Source organism: Schistocerca serialis, chromosome 5 (genome assembly GCF_023864345.2).
Source record: "Schistocerca serialis cubense isolate TAMUIC-IGC-003099 chromosome 5, iqSchSeri2.2, whole genome shotgun sequence".
In the NCBI taxonomy this organism is placed as follows: Eukaryota; Metazoa; Arthropoda; class Insecta; order Orthoptera; family Acrididae; genus Schistocerca; species Schistocerca serialis.
The window spans coordinates 31,463,458-31,479,086 of NC_064642.1; the positions used below are offsets into that span (position 1 = coordinate 31,463,458).

Sequence of the window (15,629 nt, forward strand, 5' to 3'; positions counted from 1 at the left end):
CAGTCCTGTTTTCCTGTTATCAAGAGTTAAAATACTATTATACCACTATCAGAGACACAGATACTGTCAAGAGCACCCCAGAGAAGTGTGACAGAACTAATCTTGTTCTCTATACACACAAATGATCTGACTAATAGGGTCAGCAGCAATCTGCAAGTTTTTGCTGATGATGCTATAGTAAAAGGGAATGTATCATCATTGAGTGACTGCAGAAGGATAGAGGATGTCTCATACAGAATTTCTATTTGGTGTGATGGACAACAGCTTGCTCTAAATGTGGAAAATGTAAGTTAAGGCAGATTGGTAGGAAAAAGAAGTCTGTTATATTTAATACAGAATTAGTGGTGTGCTGCTGACAGTCACATCAAAGTAAATATCTATGATGAAGATTGCAAAGTGATATGAAGCGGCATGAGCAAGTAGATATGGTAGTGAAGGGAGGGTGAATGGTTGATTTCAGTTTATTAGGAGAATTTTAGAATAGTATAGTTGCACTACAAAGGGAAATATGTACAGAACACTAATGTGACTCATTCGTGAGTACTGCTCGAGTGTTTGGTACACCCATCATGTCAGATTAAATGAAGACATTGAAGCAATTTAGAGGCGTGCTGCTAGATTTGTTACCAGTAAGTTCAATTCACAAATGAATATTATGCAGATGCTTCGTAAACTCAAATGACAATCTCTGGAAGGAAGATAACATTCTTTTCATGAACACTGTCTACAACATCTCGAGAACAGGTATTTGTGGCTCACTGTAGAATGATTATTCTCTCACCAATGTACATATAGTGTAAGGACCATGAAGACAAGGTAAGAGAAATTAGGGATCGTACAGACACATAAAGACAGCCACCTTTAAGCCTACATGGGATAAATATCAACCTCTCTCCTTCACCAAGAGTCTATGAGTAACAATAGATGAAAATCTAAATTGAACGGAACATGTAACAGTAATGTACAAAAAGGCATCAGCATCTCTCCATGCCCTACAAAACTAGAAAAAGATCTTCTCTCTTGGCCTGAAAAAGAAACTTAAACAAACACTTATACTTTCAATTATTGATTACAGGGATGTTATCCTTCAAGGACTTTTGCACGAAGCTCAAGGCACCTGCAACTGGTTACAAATGCCAGTGTTAATTATGTCTGTGATGTTCAACTCTTCGAGCACATTTCATCATCATATGTACAGCTACCCTGGCTACGTGCAGACAAGGGCGGAGTTTTCTATGCCCCCTGTCTTCTCTACTGTCTTATCAATGAACACTATCCCTCATATCTCTCCTCGACCTTAACACTCTTGTCTGAACAACACAGCATGAACACCTGGGCCCATCAGTGCAAAATATTTTCTGTAGCACTCCATCGTTCAGCTAGCTTCTCGAAGTCCCCAACAGCAGGAACCCAGCTCTGGAACAACCTCCAGCATTACATAGAGCACTGAACATCTCCACCTTCAGAGAACAGGTAGTCGTACATCTGCTAAAGTACCAATAAGATTATCATTGTTCCTGTATGCATTCATTACCCTTGTACATCCCTCTTTCCAAAACTGATCTTCCTCATCTGCCAGCATTCTTAGCTGATATAATCCCCCTTAATTTCCTTTTCCCAAAACTCACTATGTCAGTAAACATCTATTTTGTAGACCTATAAATCCTCCTTTTATCTGCCACTGTGATTATTGTTATTAATGTCATAATTATTGTCATTATTATTTCATTCTTTTCTCAGACGTTATGTCTGGTCAAAAATGGAAAGTAACGCGGACCTTGATCAAGCGTGACTTCCTTTTAACTGTACGGTATATGTTATATTGCATTTAGGAACTTTCGGGTAATTGAACATGTATCAATAATTACGGATTTCTGTAGTTGTATATATAAGTTTGGATGTAGCTGTATTGCATTGATGTACTGGTGGATATTGTGTGGTATGACTCCTGTAGTTGACAGTATAATTGGTATAATGTCAACTTTATCCTGATGCCACATGTTCTTGACTTCCTCAGCCAGTTGGATGTATTTTTCAATTTTTTCTCCTGTTTTCTTTTGTATATTTGTTGTATTGGGTATGGATATTTTGATTAGTTGTGTTAATTTCTTCTTTTTATTGGTGAGTATGATGTCAGGTTTGTTATGTGGTGGTGTTTTATCTGTTATAACAGTTCTGTTCCAGTATAATTTGTATTCATCATTCTCCGGTACATTTTGTGGTGCATACTTGTATGTGGGAACGTGTTGTTTTATAAGTTTATGTTGTAAGGCAAGCTGTTGATGTATTATTTTTGCTACATTGTCATGTCTTCTGGGGTATTCTGTATTTGCTAGTATTGTACACCCGCTTGTGATGTGATCTACTGTTTCTATTTGTTGTTTGCAAAGTCTGCATTTATCTGTTGTGGTATTGGGATCTTTAATAATATGCTTACTGTAATATCTGGTGTTAATTGTTTGATCCTGTACTGCAATCATAAATCCTTCCGTCTCACTGTATATATTGCCTTTTCTTAGCCATGTGTTGGATGCGTCTTGATCGATGTGTGGCTGTGTTAGATGATACGGGTGCTTGCCATTTAGTGTTTTCTTTTTCCAATTTACTTTCCTCATATCTGTTGATGTTATGTGATCTAAAGGGTTGTAGAAGTGGTTATGAAATTGCAGTGGTGTAGCCGATGTATTTATATGAGTGATTGCTTTGTGTATTTTGCTAGTTTCTGCTCGTTCTAGAAAGAATTTTCTTAAATTGTCTACCTCTCCATAGTGTAGTTATAATAGAGGGAAACATTCCACGTAGGAAAAATATATCTAAAAACAAAGATGATGTGACTTACCAAATGAAAGTGCTGGCAGGTCGACAGACACACAAACAAACACAAACATACACACAAAATTCAAGCTTTCGCAACAAACTGTTGCCTCATCAGGAAAGAGGGAAGGATTGGAATGACTCCTTACCCTCTCCCTTAAAACCCACATCCTTTCGTCTTTCCCTCTCCTTCCCTCTTTCCTGATGAGGCAACAGTTTGTTGCGAAAGCTTGAATTTTGTGTGTATGTTTGTGTTTGTTTGTGTGTCTGTCGACCTGCCAGCACTTTCATTTGGTAAGTCACATCATCTTTGTTTTTAGATATATTTCTCCATAATGTAGGTTTGTTATGTCCATAAATCCCCTTCCTCCTTCCTTTCTGCTTAATGTGAATCTTTCAGTTGCTGAATGTATGTGATGTATTCTATATTTGTGGCATTATGATCGTGTAAGTGTATTGCGTGCTTCTAGGTCTGTGTTACTCCATTTCACTACTCCAAATGAGTAGGTCAACATTGGTATAGCATTATTATTATTATTATTATTATTATTATTATTATTATTATTATTGAGTTAGTGCAATTTACTCACACCACCACCGCAGACACTCAAATCATTTTAATACTAGTTGTCATACTAAAATTATCGATAACTACGATATAATATATACTGTATGTGTGAAACCCTGGTCTGATCAAAGAGAGGGCCTCATGGTCCTACTTAGATCAGGTTAAATGAATAAATTTTTCCCTCACTCCGTTTTTGAGTGGGAGAGGAAAGGAAATGACTACAGCCAGATTTACAAACAGCCATTCCACACAGGTACAGGTATGTTAAGGGAATGTAGCATTGCTAATTCCCCTGTTTTCTGCTTTGGATTTAAAGAAACTGTACATCCTGTAAATTATATCTCTCACCTGTTTATGTAGAATTTGGCACTTCCCACCATTATAAGCAATGATAGCTCACAACAAGTGGAATAAAAATTCTCTAAAGAACTCACAACAATCATATTTAGTGTTTAACTGCCTACAACATTCTCAGCAGTGTGCTTACTGGCTGCTGGACAATGTACAACATCAGGTGTGTAGAACAAGCCTAAATTAGACATCTTTCTTTCATGGTTGACAACTGTAATGGTACAAGATACCCCCACCATCCACCATACAGAGGCTTTCAGAGTGTGTATGTAGCTGGAGACGTAGACCATCAATATTACAAAATTTTTCAAGGGCATTTGAGGTACATTAGCAGACCTTGTTTAAGCCATTCATAATCCATCCTCTTGAAAAATACCATCCTCAAGAAGATCAAAACTCTCACTCATGCTACTTGTTTATGTATCAACATTATTTTGCAATGTAAGAGGGGAAACAAACTTTTGTCCTCTCATGTTTTCTCTAGGCGATTCATTAATGGTGCAACTTCGGATTTACAGCCGAGCAGTCAACCCTATTTTATGCACCAAAATGTATAAAGTGGAATCAGCACCATGAAAGCATACCATTAATGAAATTTTTATTATGTGAACTGATGCAAGCTACACAACATATAAACAGGACTACTGCATGAGACCCCATGCATCCAAAGCAAAGCTCTTTTCAAAGTCGACTAAAATACTGAAATGAAATTGCAGAAAGTTCCTCTAAGATTAGCACATGAGCTACCGTCCTCACTTGAAAAGTTCTCAAATGAACTGATTATCCAAATCAGAGGAGCTATCAATACCATTCAGTATTAACTAAAACATCTCCTACATTTTTGATCTAATGCAACTAAACTGGGCAGTAATAAGAATAGATAAAATTAGATTCTAAAATTTTACATATGTGTGTAAACTGACTGAAAGCACAGTAAATGTTTGGTGTACATGAGTACATTGTATCTAAAAGACCTAAATGTTCATTAAATAAACATTCATCACCACCAAAACTTTAAGTTATGCCACGCAATTCATTTCTCCATGCAAAAGGAAGTCATTGGCGTACTGGATAATGATCACTAGCTGTATGCTACATATGAGGTACATAAAGTATCAGATGCAATTAGCAAAAACTACGGTATACAAAAATTAACCTAAAGCTACTTATTTACTTTGCATTAATGATGATATTGAAGAGTGAACTCACTTCTGTAGGACTGGCTTTTGAGAAAGAAACACCACTACCTGTGACTCCCAGTCGAATTTCACTTGGGGATCTAACTACGTGATGAGTGGTGAAAGGAGGTGAGGATGGGCAACTTTTGCTGTAACAGAAAAAGTTTTGTTTAATTAATATAGTTTTACCCCATGGACATACTTGTAATAAAGGCAAAACTCACCATTCTACCCTGTAATTTTCATCTATCTTGACTTGCTTCTTAGTGGTTTGTGAAGAACCAGGCACTGCAAAATCTTGTCCACCATACATATGCCATACAACACTCATTTCTCTTAGTGTATAGCGAAGAACAGCAGCAGGAAAATGTTTTGGTGCTTTCAGGAGATCAGTTTTTCCCAGTGGAACAGAGAAATGGTTGTCTATTATTCTCACTGGTTCTTGTATCAGCATTCTTACTTCTGGCAAACCATTACGAGGCTACAGAGAAATAAAAAAGAAAAACTTACAGTACCTTAGAGCTGAACAATATGAACATTAATTAAAAATATTTCCGAGCTACCATTTTATAAAGTGCAACAAATACATGATATTCTCATGTGCATGACAGCTTGGCCAGAAATAGACAAACAAGGACATGACTAAAGTGTTTGTCTTTCTTATGACTCACATACCTTTACCTTTTTAATGGATAAAGATCAGGAAAAGGGGGGGGGGGAGGTATTTTTACAGCAAAGTATTGGTTGCTTCATTAATAATAGTGTGGGAACAACAAACAGATCCAGCAGTCACAATCTCGGAAAAAAAGTGTGGAGTTCTACTCCCACAGAAATACAAAAATATCAGACAAAAAAGTAATGTTAATATTTGTTGATTCTAAAAAGGCATATGATACTACAGACAGACACTATCTCCTCCAAACCCTGAAGAAATTTGCAGTAGATAGAAAAACTCTGGAAATAACTAAACAAACTTTTGTACACAGAGTAACTAAAGTTAAATACCTTGGAACAATTTTTAGTCCCTTCCAAATTGTATCAGAAGTCAGATAAGGGGATTGTTTGTCACCATTAGTATTCACCTGGGTGCTGGAAAAAGTTATACGAAGAAGAAAAACAATAAGTTAATAACAACATAAAGTTGGGTAGAGCGAATGACGCAATAAATTGTTTAGCCTTTGCAGATGATCTCGTAATAATAAATGGAACCTTGCAGAATGCAAAGAAAAACATCTGAAGGAACAAGTGAAAAGGCAGGTCCACAAGTATCTTTTGAAAAGGCAGAGAAGTAATGAAAGTAACTCGCCAAGAATTTTAAAAACCAAGTATGGTAACATAAAGAAAAAATAGAACTCTAAATGTCTGAATGAAAATACAAATATAGTGCAAAATAAGCAGTTAATATTAGAACTGAGAAAATGAAAACAGCGTACATGAAAGTGAGAAATCTGCGCAATAATAATGGTTTTTCTTAAGACATTAAATGTAGCATTATAATATAGTGGTAAAACCATAATTCCTATTTTTATATGGATGCAAAACGTCATTAGATGATTCAGAAAAGAAAGAAAGATGACTCTTGCAAAAAAAAAGGTAGATCCAAATAAGAACAAAGACGCCAATTGCACCTTGAAACCAAATAAGGAAATATATACTCATTCTGCCCTAAAATAATGGCTAAGGTAAGGAAAAGGCATGTTACACTCTATGGGCACCTAGAGAGAATGGAGGAAGCCAGACTAACAAAGAGGATCCAACATTCTTCCAAAACAGAGAAAGAGACAAAGAAAATGGATGGAGGGACAAGGCAAAAATGGACTTAGAAGAAATGCAGACTGCACAGGAGACCTTACTCAATGGAGAGAAATTCAGACTAGAAATCCAGAAATTCAAAGGTTTTCATAAAGAAAAAAACAAACATAATATCAAGTGGAGTAAAATGATCAGATAAGAGGAAAAAATAAAAGAGTTTTTGATAATGATGAAGGAAAATAGTAATAAATAGTTATCCTGATGTGCTCCTTATGATGCCTTAAACAATTTTTTTTAATAATTCTTAAAACAAGCTACATAGATTTTCTTTTACATAAAAGAAAGAACAGATACAAAATCATAATGGAGAATTATGTTCATAAAGAGTAGGGGATAATTTGAGAGAGAGAGAGAGAGAGAGGGGGGGGGGGGGGCACAGGAGTGTAAGGAAGAGGAATGTACAGAGTGAGAGGGAGAGCAAGAGCAGAGGAGTAGCTGCTTCCTTTCTCTAACTGGCAGTAGTTCAATGATGATTGACAATGATACCACAATTTGCAAAATTTGGGACCCACTCCTTGAATGTTCATGAATACTAAATATTTTTCCACATCAACACAGTGCATACTGTTGTTGTCCAGCAATCCTCTGCATAGCAACCAATGCTAGCCTCATATAGTTGCACTCGCTGGCCTGTCACTGATATAAAAAGGCGTCAGTGACACTTGTGTTGCTTAGCAATGTCATGATACCCAGCCAGCATAGAAGTGGCATCTGCTGTAATCAGTCAATGTCAGCTGTGTTCGCTAAATATATCGCTGACATCTTAAGGTCCCTAGATGCACTCCACATTGAAATGTTTCATGGGTTGTTTTCGTACTGGGGGTGATAAGAATGGGTGGTTGAAGCAGTCCAGTAGTCAATCTGCAGTTTTTGTATTTTACTGATTTTTCCAATTCTCTTATGTTTTCCGTCAGTTGCCGTACAATATCAAAGCTGCAACGGTTCTGCTACACAGCGCCCTTGAACTGTGAACCAGCTTCTCCCCCGTGGGGGATCCACAGAGTCAATGATGCTGATATAAACATTTTTCTTCTATCTAGTGGAATAACATAATCAGAGAAGTTGAGCTCGATGTATTTCCAATAACGTACATTCGTAACTTCTTCTAATGGATAGACTACATAGGTGTTAAAATCTGGCTAGATATTTGCATAAGTGCATCTTGCAAGAGACTCTGAACAATTTTTTTTTACAGTAAAATCTGAACAATTGCCTTTTTGGTGATGATTTCTTTGACGTCATGGAGGTCACATGCACTCCATGCCATTCACTCGCGGTCCCAACATCCAGCAGGAAGAAGCACCAGTCTGCAGCCCTCATTGCCGATAGCACAGGATTCATACAATTCTGATCTGCACAAATCATAAAAAACTTCCAAAAGTGAAGTGCCTGCTACTTACTAAATACCTTAACCCATGAACATCTTTTATCAGCCAATTGAGATCAAGGACGTAGAACATCTCGTTCTCTGAATGACATGTTATACCTCAATATCAGCATATGTAGTACCATCCTAGATACAAATGTTGAAGGAAAGTTCTTGAAGAATGTAAATAGTTTAGGATTAAAGTAGACCACTCAGCAAAATGCAGAAGCATTGAGTTGTTGATTGGCAGACACAAAAGAAAGAAAACTTGCTATCTTCCAGAGTTATCCTTTGATGAGTTAGAGTACAACGCTCGCACACACACACACACACACACACACACACACACACACACACACACAGTCTCACACATATGTATACATATGCCTATGTCCTTACTTGATACGGCTAGACTACAGTCTAGCTAGCACCATGTAGGGGAATAGAAATGTGTGTGTTCACATATTTTACTCTGAAAGCTAGAAAGTGTCCTTTCTTTTGCATGTGTCTTGATGGACAAATTTCAACAACTCAACCTAGATACATATGTTTCACATACTACCAATCTAGATAGATAGAGTCCCTATGTATGTAGTGACTTTTGTGCCACCCTGTATGCTGTAGCTCTAATAAATCTCTTCCACAGGCACATAATTTTTAAATAATTTGAAAAGAAAGTCACATCAAGACAGAAAATAAATTACATAAACCACAGCTCCGTATTGTGTGTACAAAACTGAAGAAAAATGATATTTATTAACAATTACACTTACCAGGAATCCTGATCCAGCCTCTTTATCCAGAATACAGAATTCATCCTCCCAGTTGTCATCTTCCTCTTGAGATAGTTCTGAATCACCTGAGGGCTTTATGGGAATTGGTTGATTCTCATCAGGGAAAAAAAAGACCTCCACATCTTTTTTGTTTCTCTGAGAACGTGGTGATCCTTCATAAAAGCAAGCAAGTCAGGTGAGTTAAAACAGCCACAATATCAGAGACAACCTACATACAAGAAAAGTCTACGTACTTGACTTAAGCCCAGTATCAGGAGACAGTGTTTCCCTCATTGCTTCTTCCATCATGTTATGCACATGAGCCACTTGTGATTTAGACAAGGTGTCTGATCCAGGTTCTTGCCTCGTAGTTGTTAAATCTCCAGTGTTTATTAGTACTTGATCAGCATTACTATGATTCTGCACACTGATGCTTTCAGGACCAGTCTCTACATCAGTTTCAGTTCCAATTGGTCTCAGATCACCATCTGATGCAAAGTATGTAAGGAGCTCAGCCAATGCCTTGGCTGTATCAGCACATGTGTGTATGTGTAGCATATTGTTGGAAGCACGGAGATCGATACGAGGACCACCTGATCCTTTGTCACTCAGGCGCAAAGACAATTCAAATAGTCCCATATCAAGGACACAGACATAATCATTACGCAAATCCACTGGACTATTTTGCTGCTGCTGATTCAAACTGGTCTTATTAGATATATAAAGTGCCGAATCTTCAGCAATGAAACGTAAGGTTGATGTGCTAGTCTGTGCTGCTATGTTGCTTGAAATGCTGAAGCTACCAACTGTGATCATTGACTTAAGTGGTAGATACAGTGGTCTGTAAAAGAGGAAATATCTAATTGTTTACAGCTGTTATGCTTTGTACTACAGAAGGTAGTAAAACCAATTTTTCACAGTCTTAACAAACTGCATCAAAGAAAAAGAATTTCACAGAACTGTGATGGATATTGATTCATCTGACATGTTAGACTCTTAGAAACTATTTATTACTAAAAGGTGTTCCAATTTGTATTGGAAAACAAAATCTTTTGTCTTGTTAAAATGATAGTTATAAATATTTGCTACAGTGTTTGAATCAGAGAAATGCGTATTTTATAGCTTTGAAATAATTCCTTCTGCCTTCAGTTTCCTGTATCTACTTGAGAGCTGATGAAATTCCATGTGGTCAACATTTTATTTTGTGATTTGGAGATATATTCATACAGGGTGATTCAAAAAGAATACGACAACTTTAAAAATGTGTATTTAATGAAAGAAACATAATATAACCTTCTGTTATACATCATTACAAAGAGTATTTAAAAAGGTTTTTTTTTTCACTCAAAAACAAGTTCAGAGATGTTCAATATGGCCCCCTCCAGACACTCGAGCAATATCAACCCGATGCTCCAACTCGTTCCACACTCTCTGTAGCATATCAGGCGTAACAGTTTGGATAGCTGCTGTTATTTCTCGTTTCAAATCATCAATGGTGGCTGGGAGAGGTGGCCAAAACACCATATCCTTAACATACCCCCATAAGAAAAAATCGCAGGGGGTAAGATCAGGGCTTCTTGGAGGCCAGTGATGAAGTGCTCTGTCACGGGCTGCCTGGCGGCCGATCCATAGCCTCGGGTAGTTGACGTTCAGGAAGTTATGGACAGATAAGTGCCAATGTGGTGGCACTCCATCCTGCTGAAATACGAATTGTTGTGCTTCTTGTTCAAGCTGAGGGAACAGCCAATTCTCTAACATCTCCAGAGAGTGTGGAACGAGTTGGAGTATCGGGTTGATATTGCTCGAGTGTCTGGAGGGGGCCATATTGAACATATCTGAACTTGTTTTTGAGTGAAAAAAAAACCTTTTTAAATACTCTTTGTAATGATGTATAACAGAAGGTTATATTATGTTTCTTTCATTAAATACACATTTTTAAAGTTGTGGTATTCTTTTTGAATCACCCTGTATTTTCCCATTTACACTCCATTTTTAATTGCTTTGCAGTAGATCTTATTACACTTATCTGATACAATTTTGGATTTCTTCTGACACACGATTTCATTTTTATAGGAATGCAGAAACCTTTTCTTCACCCTGGAGATTTTTATGCCAGTTGTAAGTCAACTTTTAATTCTGGTTGTTTTTAAACTTGGAACACTTTGTTAAAATAATAACGAAATATTTCAAGCATGGAACTGACATGCTATTTGCATCTGACTCATTAAACATTTAATGCCATGGATACCATATTAACAGTAAGTAGAAGTTTGCAAAATTAACTTTACTGAAGTCCTTTCAATAATTCACTCTCATATCCCCCTCCCCCTCCCACTGTTTTTTTACATTGTTTCTTTGATAATAATAAAGTTTCACAATTGCTACAGCCCTTATTGAACACCTTAGCACTAAACAGAGAGTAATCTTCCTTTGAAAATATGACCTAATTTTAATATCGCAAGTAATTCTTGTTTGTGTGTTTGCTGCAGGCATTGCACAAAAATTCTCTGTCATGTATAGTAATTCATTTCTGCAATTACAGGGTTTTAAAGAAATCAGTGTTACATTCACATCACACAATTTTCTTTACTGCTGATTGTGATGTACTTAATTCCTCAAATTTGAACATGAAACTTTTCAAAGTTTCCATAATGTGAACTGCATAAATTCACAACTACTAGATGCCTAAAAATTAAGTTCAACTGATATCAAATTTCAAGGTCCTCAACAATTTATACTTGAAATTTTGCTTTGTAAAGATAGTTCACTCTGTTTTTACAATAAGATATCCAGGGCAAGCTATTTAAGATGGCTAACTGATTTGCTCACATATTTTGTCATATTCAAATATAATTCATTTAAGAGTGGTTGATATGCATAAATTTTGCAGTGAATGCACACAAGAGAAAATTTGACAACTTACACTGTGTATTAACAAATAACTCATATGGTTTAAAATTAAGTTGGATGCCTAATCTTCTAATATATAAATAAAAAACTGCAGTGTGATCATTTTGATTTAAGAACAGACAGAGAAAATTGGTGAACTTCAAGCATAGTTACATGAAGCTAGATAAGACTTGCTGAGGTCAAGAGAGAAGTGACAGAAAGAAGCTGATTGGGAATTGGCAGTTAGCAGTAGAGGCTGGAAGAAATCACACACAGTCAGAGTTTTTGCAGATATGTTGTTGTTGTTGTTGTTGTTGTGGTCTTCAGTCCTGAGACTGGTTTGATGCAGCTCTCCATGCTACTCTATCCTGTGCAAGCTTCATCATCTCCCAGTACCTACTGCAACCTACATCCTTCTAAATCTGCTTAGTGTATTCATCTCTTGGTCTCCCTCTACAATTTTTACCCTCCACGCTGCCCTCCAATAGTAAATTGGTGATCCCTCGATGCCTCAGAACATGTCCTACCAACTGATCCCTTCTTCTAGTCAAGTTGTGCCACAAACTTCTCTTCTCCCCAATCCTATTCAGTAGCTCCTCATTAGTTATGTGATCTACCCATGTAATCTTCAGCATTCTTCTGTAGCACCACATTTTGAAAGCTTCTATTCTCTTCTTGTCTAAACTATTTATCGTCCACGTTTCACTTCCATACATGGCTACACTCCATACAAATACTTTCAGAAACGACTTCCTGACACTTAAATCTATACTCGATGTTAACAAATTTCTCTTCTTCAGAAAGGCTTTCCTCGCCAGTGCCAGTCTATATTTTATATCCTCTCTACTTCGACCATCATCAGTTATTTTGCTCCCCAAATAGCAAAACTCCTTTACTACTTTAAGTGTCTCATTTCCTAATCTAATTCCCTCAGCATCACCCGACTTAATTTGACTACATTCCATTATCCTTGTTTTGCTTCTGTTGATGTTCATCTTATATTCTCCCTTCAAGACATTGTCCATTCCGCTCAACTGCTCTTCCAAGTCCTTTGTTGTCTCTGACAGAATTACAATGTCATCGGCAAACCTCAAAGTTTTTATTTCTTCTCCATGGATTTTAATTCCTACTCCGAACTTTTCTTTTGTTTCCTTCACTGCTTGCTCAATATACAGATTGAATAACATCGGGGAGAGGCTACAACCCTATCTCACTCCCTTCCCAATCACTGCTTCCCTTTAATGTCCCTTGACTCTTATAACTGCCATCTGGTTTCTGTACAAATTGTAAATAGCCTTTCGCTCCCTGTATTTTACCCCTGCCACCTTCAGAATTTGAAAGAGAGTATTCCAGTCAACATTGTCAAAAGCTTTCTCAAAGTCCACAAATGCTAGAAAGCTAGGTTTGCCTTTTCTTAATCTAGCTTTTAAGATAAGTCGTAGGGTCAGTATTGCATCACGTGTTCCAATATTTTTACGGAATCCAAACTGATCTTCTCCAAGGTCTACTTCCACTAGTTTTTCCATTCGTCTGTAAAGAATTTGCATTAGTATTTTGCAGCAGTGACTTATTAAACTGATAGTTCGGTAATTTTCACATCTGTCAACACATGTTTTCTTTGGAATTGGAATTATTACATTCTTCTTGAAGTCTGAAGGTATTTCACCTGTCTCATACATCTTGCTCACGAGATGGTAGAGTTTTGTCAGGACTGGCTCTCCCAAGGCTGTCAGTAGTTCTAAGGGAATGTTGTCTATTCCCGGGGCCTTGTTTCGACTCAGGTCTTTCAGTGCTCTGTCAAACTCTTCACGCAGTATCGTATCTCCCATTTCATCTTCATCTACATCCTCTTCCATTTCCATAATATTGTCCTCAAGTACATCGCCCTTGTATAGACCCTCTTTATACTCCTTCCACCTTTCTGCTTTCCCTTCTTCACTTAGAACTGGGTTCCCATCTGAGCTCTTGATATTCATACAACTGGTTCTCTTTTCTCCAAAGGTCTCTCTAATTTTCCTGTAGGCAGTATCTATCTTGCCCCCAGTGAGATCAGCCTCTACATCCTTAGATTTGTCCTCTAGCCATGTCTGCTTAGCCATTTTGCACTTCCTGTCGATCTCATTTTTGAGACGTCTGTATTCCTTTTTGCCTGCTTCATTTACTGCATTTTTATATTTTCTCCTTTCGGCAATTAAGTTCAATATTTCTTCTGTTACCCAAGGAGTTCTACTAGCCCTAGTCTTTTTACCTACTTGATCCTCTGCTGCCTTCACTACTTCATCCCTCAAAGCTACCCATTCTTCTTCTACTGTACTTCTTTCCCCCTTTCCTGTCAATTGTTCCCTTATGCTCTCCCTGAAACTCTGTACAACCTCTGGTTTAGTCAGTTTATCCAGGTCCCATCTCCTTAAATTCCCACCTTTTTGCAGATTCTTCAGTTTTAATCTACAGTTCATAACTAATAGATTGTGGTCAGAGTCCACATCTGCCCCTGGAAATGTCTTACAATTTAAAACCTGGTTGCTAAATCTCTGTCTTACCATTATATAATCTATCTGAAACCTGTCAGTATCTCCAGGCTTCTTCCATGTATACAACCTTCTTTTATGATTCTTGAACCAAGTGTTAGTTATGATTAAGTTATGCTCTGGGCAAAATTCTACCAGGCGGCTTCCTCTTTCATTTCTTACCCCCAATCCATATCCACCTACTATGTTTGCTTCTCTCCTTTGTCCTACTACCGAATCCCAGTCACCCGTGACTATTAAATTTTCGTCTCCCTTCACTATCTGAATAATTTCTTTCATTTCATCATACATTTCTTCAATTTCTTTGTCATCGGCAGAGCTAGTTGGCATATAAACTTGTACTACTGTAGTAAGTGTGGGCTTGGTGTCTATCTTGGCCACAATAATGCGTTCACTATGCTGTTTGTAGTAACTTACCCGCACTTCTATTTTTTTATTCACTACTAAACCAACTCCTGCATTACCCCTATTTGATTTTGTATTCATAACCCTGTATTCACCTGACCAAAAGTCATGTTCCTCCCGCCACCGAACTTCACTAATTCCCATATATGTAACTTTAACCTACCCATTTCCCTTTTTAAATTTTCTAACCTACTTGCCTGATTAAGGGATCTGACATTACACGCTCCAATCCGTAGAACGCCAGTTTTCTTTCTCCTGATAACGATGTCCTCTTGAGTAGTCCCCGCCCGGAGATCCGAATGGGGGACTATTTTACCTCCGGAATATTTTACCCAAGAGGATGCCATCATCATTTAACCATACAGTAAAGCTGCATGCCCTCGGGAAAAATTACGGCTGTAGTTGCAGATATAACACAGATTTAATCAGATGTGACAGTAGGAGGAATGAAAAAAAATTGAGAAGAAATAATAATGTACTCCCAAGAAAATACTATGTAATTTAATTCATTTTGTTCATATGACATTAAGTAAAAATCATTTAACACAAAAACATTTTTGTTCTTGGATGAGAAAATACTCCCACTTTCTGTAGTCATGATGTCATCCAGCACTTCAGTCAGCTGTAGAAGTCGGTGATAAGATTGAGCATCAAAATTGATGAATTTTGTGATATAACTGTTTTGCGCTTTTTCTTTTATATACATGTTCTATTAATTCATTTTTTACACTCAGTGGCAAAGATATCAGACAAGAAAGAAACTGTTATTATACTTTAAATGAAGATGGAGTTGCTTAAGGCCACTGATGAAAAATGGAGGTCAAAAACTGAAATCTGCTAACTCTAAACCTTTGACTATAATTAAAAAGAGAGATCAAATTATGGAAATATTTGAGCACAGTATGTTGGATCCCCAGAGAAAACATATGAGAACACCTAGCAGGG

The 15,629-nt window shown here is 37.2% G+C and overlaps 1 protein-coding gene across 1 annotated transcript in view; it reads right to left on the reverse strand.

Moving 5' to 3' along the window:
* Positions 1–15,629, reverse strand: part of LOC126482334 (autophagy-related protein 2 homolog A) — a 485,244-nt gene that overhangs the window by 173,643 nt on the left and 295,972 nt on the right. Inside the window, exons 24-27 of the mRNA XM_050106397.1 lie at positions 9,117–9,703; positions 8,863–9,035; positions 5,136–5,392; positions 4,943–5,060 (exon numbers count right to left, since the gene is read on the reverse strand). Of these exons, the coding sequence (XP_049962354.1) occupies positions 4,943–5,060; positions 5,136–5,392; positions 8,863–9,035; positions 9,117–9,703 (1,135 nt within the window). The remainder of the gene's footprint in view (positions 1–4,942; positions 5,061–5,135; positions 5,393–8,862; positions 9,036–9,116; positions 9,704–15,629) is intronic.